Source organism: Nyctereutes procyonoides, unplaced genomic scaffold (assembly GCF_905146905.1).
Source record: "Nyctereutes procyonoides isolate TBG_1078 unplaced genomic scaffold, NYPRO_anot_genome, whole genome shotgun sequence".
Classification (NCBI taxonomy): Eukaryota; Metazoa; Chordata; class Mammalia; order Carnivora; family Canidae; genus Nyctereutes; species Nyctereutes procyonoides.
In genome coordinates this window covers 1,515,617-1,527,911 of record NW_026575132.1, presented here as the reverse complement: position 1 = coordinate 1,527,911, position 12,295 = coordinate 1,515,617, and the positions used below count along the sequence as shown (strand labels likewise).

The 12,295-nt window shown below is 31.7% G+C and overlaps 1 protein-coding gene across 4 annotated transcripts in view; it reads right to left on the bottom strand.

Moving 5' to 3' along the window:
- Positions 1-12,295, bottom strand: part of GLS (glutaminase) — a 75,170-nt gene that overhangs the window by 24,795 nt on the left and 38,080 nt on the right. For 2 of the 4 annotated variants that reach the window (XM_055344964.1, XM_055344967.1), the window contains 3 exons: positions 10,471-10,647; positions 8,481-8,612; positions 4,915-5,007 (listed from right to left, as the gene is read on the bottom strand). In XM_055344964.1, the coding sequence (XP_055200939.1) occupies positions 4,915-5,007; positions 8,481-8,612; positions 10,471-10,647 (402 nt within the window). Of the gene's footprint in view, positions 1-1,264; positions 3,944-4,914; positions 5,008-8,480; positions 8,613-10,470; positions 10,648-12,295 lie in introns of those variants that run through there. The other 2 variants (XM_055344965.1, XM_055344966.1) reach the window with 2 other exon arrangements.

Genomic DNA, 12,295 nt, shown 5'->3' with positions numbered 1-12,295 from the left:
TAAAACTCTACACTGTCAGACCAAGATCACCAAGATCTTTTGAGTCACCTCTCCCTTTGCTTTAAATGGATTAAAAATAGTAACAAAAAATTCCAACTGTATCTTTAAAAGTAAGCAATCATTACATATTGAATATATTATGACACTTGAACTCCTTATTTACTAGCCCCCAAAGAATTTTATCAAAAATCCCACAAATACAAATTCTTATAAACAATGGTATTTCCCCTTCAAATAGTTTTAAAATTCTCTAATATATTTGGGATATCTCTGGATGCAAATGATAGATCTGATCAAATAGAAATATTTAAAGTGCAGTTGACCTTGAACAATGTTGGGGTGGAAAAGTGCAGCTGACCCTGAACAATGTTGTGGTGGGAACTAGGGATACCGGCTCCTTGTGTAGTTGAAAATCTGCACATAATTTTTGACTCCCCCAAAACTTAACTACTAACAGCCTACACTGACCAAGAATATAAGCAGTACACTAAAACATACATAGTACACTAGGAAAGAAAAAGGTCATTAAGAAAATCATAAGGAAGATAAAATACATTACAGTACTGGCCTAAAATTAAGTTATATAAGTGGTCTCATGCAGTTCGACCCTGTGTTTGAGAGTCAACTGTACTATATTTGACCAACTATGCTGTGTAAATATACAGAAGAACTAAGTTCCTTCTGAAAAATTCCTTAAAAATGAATTAAATTCCTTAAATCCTTAAAAAGTAGTTAAGGTAAATTTCTATATTATAGTTCTTGCACTCAACATAACTCTGTGAATGACAATTTTATAGTAGTAGTATGACTGATACTCTTCATTTTATTTAACAATATATTTTTCCTATGCTGGACAACAGATAGTTGAGAGTCCATTAAAATCAGTGATACTCTTCCTCAGAAAGCAGAAATAGTAAATAGGGTATACTTTTTTTTTATGTTGTCAAATGGAACAACACCCCAAAAAAATTTGGGAGGAAAGTCTTTATTCAAATAATTCTAGTACATCCAACAGGAAAGCAACCTATCCCTCAAAAAACCCCACCAACTCTACTTTGCTTAAAAAAAAAAAAAAAAAAAAAAAAATCAAAGCCCTTGAGTATTTCTAATATCTCAACAGCCTCAGAATTAAAAATATAAAGCATTTTAATAGTATCTTCATAAAAGAAATTTTTATGCTAAAATTCCAAATACTTGTTTTATATTCAAAATGCTAGAGTTGCTTTCATCAAAAACAAAACAAAACAAAAAAAAAACAATAAAATCAGCTTAAAATAAATTTATTGTACAATACAAAAAGTAGGCATACTTGAAAATAAAAGGTACATTTTTAAATATACAAAGCAAATGAAAGAAAGCTAAATAACACAAATGTTTTAATCCAAACACTAAGGATAAAATGCACAACATTTATGCTAAAAATAAAGTAATTCAGGAAGGATATGCATTTCAAATGAAATGTTAATAATGAAAAAAAAAAAAAAGAAAAACAGATGTGCTAACTCCTAAATGCTTGAATATCAAGAATCAGTAATGGCATGAAATGTTAAATCCACAATACTGGGTACTTTTCAAGAACTTTATTTGAAAAGGTATTAAAAATACTGAAGGAATCAATTTAAAAGAATGTCTTTAAATCTGGCAAAGATTTTTCTTCTTTTTTTTTTTTTTAAGTAAAGTTTGGAGGCCTATTCACAGTACCTTCCCCCTTCTTCCATATGGATACCCCCAAAATTTCTGGATGCTCATCCTTCACAAGATTCTATACACACAGGTTAGGTTAATACTACTTCACTGTTAAGTGTGCATTTGCTCTTTACCAACATAAGTACCATAAATTAACAACATAATTTTGAAATCTATACATATGGATACAATGGGAAACATTAAATTTTCATTTTATAAAGTAAAACCACTCTCCAAATAGTAAAAGTTAACACTTTAGAGCATAAAGGAAAAATAAAGCCTTTTTTCTGATCTATCAATTAAGACATTCCCCAAACTGCAAATGGCTCTGGTGGAAGTCACAGTACAAATGATACTGTTTAAAGGTGTTGGAGAAACAAGCAAGGCCTTAAAAAAAAAAAAAAAAAAAAAAACCCACTGCTCTATAAATGGCCAAACCAAACCAGAAGCATCCAGTGAGATATGCATTTGTACATTAGAGATGTATTCAAGTAACCATAAATCCTTGAAAAAATCCTCTAAAACTTAACATATATTTAAATATTTAAATTTAATACTTAACTTAGCCCAAAAAGCTTTTAACCAACACCTTTGGAAGGGAACTTCTTTTTCTAATGTCATAGTCCCCAAACACCAGACATCATATGATCAAGTTTTCTGCATATTTGCAACAGTATCTAAATTACTCAGTGAAACCTTTTTTACTACATTATTTACTTTCATAGATGTTATCACATATTTGCCATGACACTTAAAAACTATCAAGTTCTCCTTCTAGACCATCACTGCCCTCCAAAATCTGTTAAGCTTAAAAATAAATAAAATAGAAACAAAAAACTCCTTGCAGCTATGATAAAGAAATTGTGGGGAAAAAGCAGAGATATCTGGAAGAAGGAAGAAGTGTGAATAGGTCCTACAGAATTTTACAACCACTTTGCCAAGACAAACTTTAAACATTGTAAATTATTCAAAATAATCCTTTTAAAAACAAGTTTTGATTCTCAATATTGCATTTTTATAACCAAACAAAAGGATTCAGATCTAACATTTTAGTAGCTTACTTACTACTATCAGACTGAATTCATTTAAGTACTCTAAGAGTTCAAATAAAGCTAACTTTGAGATGTTATAATTTATCATAAAAGATTAGCATTTGTGAAATTATAATAAAAATATTAAAAGCTAAAACCCAAGATTTCACCATTCATACTTAAATATAACATAGAAAAAGTAATGTGGATAATACGAAAATAAAATTGTTCAGGTAAACATTTCACTTGAAGACACTCACTGTTGCTCCTTCTGAGTAACCATTATAGCTTTTTAACAGTGAAACGTCATTATCTTACTTCTGAGATTCTTTGGCTGGAATGTTTTAGTAACATAAGACACTCCTGTACATGACAATTTTGACAGAACAAAGAAGAATTGCAAAGTAAAAAAAGCAAAGACATGATTATATTTTAAAGTGTTTCATAAAATTTAAAATGAAGTTTTAAAAATTTAAAGCCAATCTATCACTAAAAAATGGCATAAAATGTAAACCTTAAGCTAATTTTATGATCTACTGCTATATTAAATAATTTGGGATTAATTTTGCCTTTTTAGTTTTGAATTTAGCAATGAAATAACTTTCTATTGCTCCTACAGACATTATGTCAGTTGTAAAACTGGGAAAGAAAAAACAAAATGTAATGAAACTTATGAGTTCAATGTGTGGGTTTTAGAACCAAAAATTACATATTTGTTAATATTTTAAAATGAAGATTGTTAAAATTTTAATTATACCATGAAAAATTTAAAGGAATTTTTCCGTTCTGCATCATTAAAGATAAAGCAAATATGCTTTACTTATTTATAAATACTTTTTTAAAGACCAACAAATCCACTTTTTAATCTATTATCTTTATACAAAGATTAAAAAGCTTTATGGCTCCAGCACCCAAGGATGAGAACACAAAAAAAACTCAAATAAATATTTATAGTATGCAAAAAGCTAAAGATGTTTGAAAGGTTAAATGAAGAACATTCTGAAACTAGAACCCATTTCTTTAGCTTTTCTCTCCCAGACTTTCCATTCTATATACTACAGTTGTAGAGATGTCCTCATTTGACTCAGGTGACACTTTTTTCCACACTGTCTCTTTTAAAGCAAGTTCTTGTTGGAGACTTTCATAGTCCAATGGTCCAAAGGAATGCTAGTTGTTCAAGCAACATACATAATTTATTAGTGCACTTGAGTGAAGAAAGGTCCAAGCTATAAAACGGCATTTTTCAATGAATGTTATTAAAATCTGTTAACATTTTCACCCACCACCATTTGATGTTTTGTTCCATGTTACTCATGTTGACTCTCATGGAAGTTTCTATTCTTTTGGCTTTGCATAATTCTCATATATGTTAGAAGTTACTTTGATTGGAACTAACAATAGGAAAATTTTCTTGGTATGCATTAAAAATAATTTCTATTTCTATTAGCTTCAAGTCTAGTTAGGTATTTATTACTATAAAACATTTTATAGATGGGATGTAAAGGAATTTAATTAAAACTCAAAAACAAGTCCTTGTTCCAGTGAATAACTATGAAGACAAAAAAATCTTGTTCCTAAAATTTAAGTCCCAACTCTTAAATATCAGCTCTAAAAAAGCAGGTATATGCAATAATATGAAGCCAAACACACTGATAAACAATATTAGTTTAAAGTAAGAGTTTCAAGAATTCTGCATTAAACATTTTTTATAGGAAAGTATCTCAACTATAGTGGCCAATAAAACTTACTATGTGGCTTTCAAAGGTCATTCACTAGTAGTATAATCCTTTTCCATTTATATATCCATCCACATCAAAATAAACTTCAAGACTATAAGCTAACAAATATTAAGAGTAAAAACAAGGCTTTTTTTTTTTTTTAAATAGCATGTAGCACTTTCTAATGTTTTCTTGGAACAGAATCAATTCTTTATTTTTTTAACAGAATCAATTCTTAAAAATATCGCTTAAAATAGGAAAATGGGTGGTGGGGAGGGAAACACTGCTGCTAAGCTAACCAGTTGAAATTTAAATGAAACAATATCTTTATCACTGTTTCCAGGATAAAAATGTCAACAATTTGTGTACAGTCCTTTGTGATCAGCAAATATATGAGGCCACTAACAAAGTTCTATTCAAACAGGTGAATCTCATGTTCTTAGAAAAATCATAATAATCTAAATAAGAATTTTGCTTACCCTTTGATCACCACCTTCTCTTCGAGGATCAAGTTTTTTTGCAAAGTGTCTCAGATTATCATAGTTATGGAAATTACAGAGAGAAACAAGATCCTATAAATAAACAGAACAAGTTAAGAGGTTGTCTCTTCAATGGCTATTGATTTTCATATTAAAAAAAAAAAATCACACTAATACTAACCTAACCTAACTACTATCTCATGGAAAATACCACTGTATGTTAATAAAGCAGCATGATACATCAAGAAGGGAACTGAAATCAAAACGAGAAGACATGGATAAAATCTTGAGAACACTGCTTACTAGTATGACCCTGGGGGTTATACCATCAAATTGTTTAATTTTCATTTCCTATAAAATAGGCACTATACCAACAGGCCATATGAAAGAACTATTCTATCAAATAACCATAAAGCATCACAAAAATAAAAATAATTATTCTAGTTATAATCTATTGTAATCTATAAGCAATCCAATGTCTTCTAGTTTTTCTAAAATACAAAAAACTGAAAAATAAATCAGAATTTTAATTGAGAAAGTTTTCAGAAAAATTATGGCATTCAATATAGAGTCTAAAAAGTAATAAATGTACATAAAACCAAGAGCTGAAATATTAGCAAGACTTGGGGAGCAACATAAAATATTGAACTAATCAACAGTAGTAACAATTTTACTTTACCAGTGCTTATGTCCTCAAAAAAGAGACTTTCATGGTAGTTTATGGATAAACATGCATATTAACAATGATATATTAAACTATAATAAATTGTGTTGTGCTTTAAACTTAAACCTTTCCAAGTTTAATAACTTTAGTTCAACTTTTGAAAACAAAACTTTTTAAAACCATGACAAGTAAAACATCAGCATTCAACAAATGCAATTTTCTGAGTATATGGCAGCTATCTGATGAAGCAGTTGAAAGCTACTCGATGAGTAACTGGTAGGTAGGGAGAATGCCAACCATCAAAAGACCACTGAAGTGAGTAAAGAAATGGAATCACTGGATGGTACCACTTACATGACATTATTATACAACATCCACGAAAAACCCACAACTAACATCATACTCTATGGGAAAAAACTTGGGAACTTTTACCCTAAGGTCAAGAACAAGATGTCCACTCTCACTACTTTTATTCTACATAGTACTGGAAGTCCTAGCCACACCAATCAGACAACAAAAGAAATAAAAGGCATACAAACTGGTAAAGAAGAAAATTTTCTCTATTTGCAGATGTCATGACACTATATATAGAAAACCCTAAAGACTCCACCCAAAAACTACTGGAATTGATAAATGAATTCAGTAAAGTCACAGGATACAAAATCAATATAGAGAAATCCAATACATTTCTATACATTAATAATAAATCACAAAGAGAAATTAAGAAAATAATCCCATTTATTTATTTTCGAAAAGATTTTATTTATTTATTCATGAGACACACACACACACAGAGAGAGAGAGAGGCAGAGACACAGGCAGAGGGAGAAGCAGGCTCCTTACAAGGAGCCCAGTGCAGAACTCGATCCCAGGACCCTGGGGTCATGCCCTGAGCCGAAGGCAGACACTCAACCACGGAACCACCCAGGAGTCCCAACAATCTCATTTATAATTGCACCAAAAATAATAAAATATCTAGTAATAAACTTAACCAAAGAGGTGAAAGACCTGTACTTTGAACTATAAAACGCTGCTGAAAAAAACTGAAGATGATACAAAGCAATGGAATAGAAGACACTCCATGCTCATGGATTAGAACAAATATTATTAAAATGTCTATACTATCCAAAGCAATCTACAGATTTAATGCAATTTCTATCAAAATACTAAAAGCATTTTTCACAGAACTAGAATAATCCTAAAATTTGTATAAAACCGAAAAGACTCTAAATAGCCAAAGCGATCTTGAAAAAGAAAAAACCAGAGGTATCACAATTCCAGACTTCAAGTTATATTACAAAGCTATAGTAATCAAAACAGAATGGTACAGGCACAAAAACAGACATACAGTGGCGCCTGGTTGGCTCAGTCAGCTGAGTATCTGCCTTCAGTTCAGGTCATGATCCCAGAGTCCTGGGATTGAGCCCCACATCAGGCTCTGTGATCATCTGGGAGCCTGCTTCTCCCTCTCCCACTGTCTGCCACTCTCCCTGCTGTGTTCTCTCGCTCTCAAAATAAAATCTTAAAAACATCAACAACAACAAAAACCCAGACATATAGATCAGTGAAACAGAAGAGAAAATCCAGAAATAAACTCACAATTATATGGTCAATAAATCTTTGACAAAGTAGGAAACAACATACAATGGCTGAAAAAGATAGTCTCTTCAAGAAGTGGTGTTGAGAAAACTGGAAAGTTACATGCAGAAGAAATGAAAGCGCATCATTTTCTTACATCATACACAAAACTCAACTTAAAATGGATTAAGGACCTAAATGTGAGACCTAAAAACCATAAAAATCCTAGAAGAGATCATAGGCAGTAACTCCTCGGCACTGGCTATAGCCAACATCTTTCTAGGTAGGTCTCCTGAGCCAAGGAAAACAAAAGCAAAAACAAAGTATTGAGACCAAATCAAAATAAAGAGCTTATGCATAGCAAAGGAAACAATCAACTAAACCAAAAAACAACCTATATGGAAGAAGATACTTCCAAATGACATATCTGATAAAGGGTAAGTATCCAAAATTGATACAACTCAACATCCAAAAAACAAATTATCCGATTAATAAATGGATAGAAGACACGAACAAACATTTCTCCAAAGACATGCAGATGGTCAACACATGAAAGTTCAACATCACTCATCATCAGGGTAATGCAAATCAAAACCACTGTTGATGGGAATGCAAACTGGTGCAGCCACTATGGAAAACAGTATGGTTTCTTAAAAAGTTAAAAAAAAAAAAAAAAAGTTACCCTATGATCCAGTAATCACACAATTTCACATTTACCCAAAGAATATGAAAACACTGATTTGAGGGACATACACCTCTATGTTTGCTGGAGCATTATCTACAATAGCCAAACTATGGAAATAGCTCATGTCCATCAACAGATGAATAGATATATATATATATATACACACATACACACACTCACATATACATATTCACACAATGCAATATTATTCAGCCATAAAAAAGAATGAAATCTTGCCATTTGCTGCAACATGCATGGATCTAGAGAGTATAATGCTAAGTGAAGTAATAAGCCAGTCAGAAAAAGACAAATACTATATGGTTTCACTCGTATGTGGAATTTAAGAAACAGAATAAATAGAGAGGCAAAAAAGAAATAAATCAAAAAACAGACTCAGCTACAGAGAACAAACTGCTGGTTACCAGAGGAGAGGTAAGTGGGGGTATGGGTGAAATAAGTGAGGGGGATGATGATGATCAACACTGGGTAATGTAGAGAATTGCTGAGTCACTTATATTGTACACCTGAAACTAATATATCATTATTGTATGTTAACTATATTGGAATTAAATTTAAAACATTGAATCACTGGATGGTTTCATTCTATGACCATTATTTTCATTAAGAAAATATGCTTACATGACAGAAGTGAATTCCCTTGACACTGTTGCCCATCTTATCCAGAGGAGGAGACCAGCACATCATGCCCATGACATTGGGGACAACTAAAAGAATGCCCCCAGCAACTCCAGATTTTGCAGGAAGACCAACCTGAAAATAATTTGAAAAAAAGGATATAGATGTGAATATTTAAAAAAAAAAGAAAAGTTATACCCAATAATAAGGGAACTTAAACTTACTATGGTTTACATATACACAGTAGAATTCCAACATTACAAATGTACGTATTTTTCGACATGTTTATAATACAATGAATGAGAAAACACTATGGAACGGTTGAGATATATTTGAATATGGAAAAAAAATCTGAAAAGATATACTCTAATATTAAAGTAGATTATATCTAAATTGTGGGGTATGCTTGTCTTTATTTTACTCTTTTGGACTATATTTTTTAATTCTATAATAAATATGTAATAAAGTATAAAACATTACTTTCAAAAAATATTCTATGACTAGAAAACAATGAGAAATTATAACTTCTTAAAAGATTCTAAAAAAAAAAAAGATTCTCTGCATACTGTCAGAGAATTGTCTGAGGAATAGAGAAGATTAATTCAAATTAATCCTCTTCAAAACTTTTAAGTTCACATTATGGAACACTTGACAATAATTATGATAAAAGACAAAATCAGTATCATCAGGATAGTAGTATTCACTAATGGCTTACTAACATTCAGCTACTAAATACCTATTGCTAGAAGTAATTTTGCACAGAATCTAAGAAAGAAAAAAAAATCATCTGAATGGGATATACCAATTTATAAGGAATACAAGATACAAGGGACAATGGTATGAATATAATAAACCAAATCTAGACTGTGAGAAACTACAGGATAAACGACCTAGTTTTTTCAACTAAAAATAACAAGTAAAAACATCAAGGGGGAAACCATAGTTAAAAAATAATAATAAGAGGAGATACAACTATCATAGCATATGGCCCATATTTGCCAAGTCGAGGAAATTATAAAATAATCAATCCGGATCTTCTGAACACTAAATTCTTGATGATGTTAAAGATTAAGATGTTATCTTTTTAAAAATGTAATAATGCTATGTTTTTTTTTTAAGTCCTTATTTAGAATTACATATTAAACTATGGAGGGGTGGGGAATAAAGATAAACAATATTGGTCATATAATGATAATTATCAAGGTTGAGTAGTGGGTAATGTTAAATGCATTTCTCTATTTTTGCTTTAAAATTTTCAAATAAAATTTTTTTGGGACCCTGGGTGGCTCAGTGGTTGAACGTCTGCCTTTGGCTCAGGGCGTGTTCCCAGAACTCCAGGATCGAGTCCCACATTGGGCTCCATACTCAGCAGGGAGCCTGCTTTTTTCCCTCTGCCTGTGTCTCTGCCCCTATCTGTGTGTGTCTCTCATGAATAAATAAATAAAATCTCAAAAAAAATTTTTTTAGGGCATTATGTCTTCACATAGGCAGAATGAGGTAAGAAAGTCTATACATTCATTGCACACGCATACACAAATGTTCACAAGTGTACAACAGAGACTAAAGGAGTATATTTTATTAACTTAAATATACTTTAAGTGCTTTAAAAAATCTATAACATAACCAAAGATATTAAACATTACAATTATGCGTTCCTTCTGAACTTAAGGAATTCTTGAGGTATGTAATCGCCGTAATGCTAAATATTTAACAAGAAAAAGCAGATAATGTCTGTACCAACCCTGTTACATTGGAATGCCTTGTAAGTACAAGTGATGAGGTTCTATAAATTAAACTTCAAGTTCTTTAGAATATCCGGCAGACTGCTTAACTCTATTCCTTACCAAGTCTGTAACAAATTAACCTTGAAAAAGTGTCTCTCTCTCTCAAAAATTAATGTCTGCTTGAGAACCAAAGTTCAAACAGTATTTTTAAAAGAACTAGTCCAGACTAGTTTCTAGCAAGAGAAAATTAAGATTAAACAATTACTTACATGGAAGGCAAACTGCCCTGAGAAATCATACATGCCACAGGAATGCATCAAACTTAGAGTATTTCGAACTGCTTCAGGGCTCAGTACTCTCTCACCAGTAATTGGACAGAAACCACCATTAGCCAGTGTTGCAGCCATCACGCTGGCTGATTCACAAGTTACTTCAATGGAGCATAGCTAAAAGGAAGAAAAAACTGAATTCTAAAAATTTAGGTTCACATTATTTTTCATACTACAGTTGACTTTTAAGGAAATCTGGGTTTTTTTGGTATCTCATACAGATCTGTAATCTTTCTTCCAAGAAAAATTTTAATATAACTTGATAACATTCCAAAGATTTTAGTTTGAACAAAGTTCAAGCCCCTCTAAGGTTTACTGATTTGCCCAGTTATCTAGTCTTTTAGACTAGGCAAAACAATCAAAGAGCCAGCCCCTAAGCACTAAGATTTGTAATTGCCCCAAGAGATATTCAAAGTTGCTTAAATATTAATACTTACTATTGGATACACTAACAATTATTTTTTAAATCAAAAGAAAAAGCAGGAGTCATGATATATTTTTAAGATAAAGCAACATACATTAGTATTATGATAGCATCTACATGAAAATTGTCACTTTAAGAAAAAGAAATGCTAAAATGCCTGACATTTCACACTATAACAAAGCTCAGCATCTCCACATAGCAATATGCAAAAAATTAAGGGAAGATAACTCTAAGACAGCTCTAGCCTGGATACTCAGTGTGCCTAAATCAAAATGCTACCTTTTAAACCATTTATTATCAAATATTTATTTGATATTGATTATGGGTGATGGATAAACTATGATGAATTAAAAAAGGCAAAGTCCAGGTACAGTACAGTTTGAAAATTTTGCATTTAAATGTAATCAAGGGGATCCCTGGGTGGCTCAGTGGTTTAGCACCTGCCTTTGGCCCAGGGCGTGATCCTGGGGTCCCGGGATCAAGTCCCACATCAGGCTCCCTGCATGGAGCCTGCTCCTCCCTCTGCCTATGTCTCTGCCTCTCTCTGTGTCTCTCATGAATAAATAAAATATTTTAAAATAAATAAATAAATAAATACATAAATACATAAATAAATACATAAATAAAATCAAAATAATGTGAAGTTTTGATTGTGCAAAATAATGCATGGTTTACCATAGCAAATCCAAATTTACTCATAAAACTGAAACAATAATTATGCTCCATTTTAGTTTTCCTCAACAGCAACCAAAACTGTGGGGGCTGGAGGAGGAAGGAGAGGAGAAAGAGGATAAGGGGAGAAGAAAAGACTGGATTCTCAATTTGCAAGTTTTACAAGAGGCCCAAAGGTGTTTGGAAACAGCAGGAAGGAAAACTAATTCACTACGTAGCATTAGGAAACTGGGAACCACTTATGGCTTTTACTTTTGCTTATCTATATTAAAATCTCTTCCCTTTTTCTTCAAAACTACCAAACCTACTTACTATACTTAACCAGACAGCAAAGACTTATAGGAGATCTAATCATGAAAGGCTTTCTAAAATCAGTAAGATTTAAATTCCTATGATCATTTCCTAATTTATACTTAGTATTAATTGGAATTTTGTCATAAGATGATATACTAATTTGACAAATCCCAATTTGAGAGCACTTCCTGATACCCTGACAAATGTTCAATTACATACAGCCTTTCTCCAAAAATATAAGGCTTCTATGGCCTTCTCTTGACTTTTGCCCAGAAGTGCAGACATTTCACATTAATAGCATCTAGGCTGTAACAGCCAAAGTATGTATACCAAAGGAAAAGAAACATTATGTGTATAGAAGAAATTCATATGGGC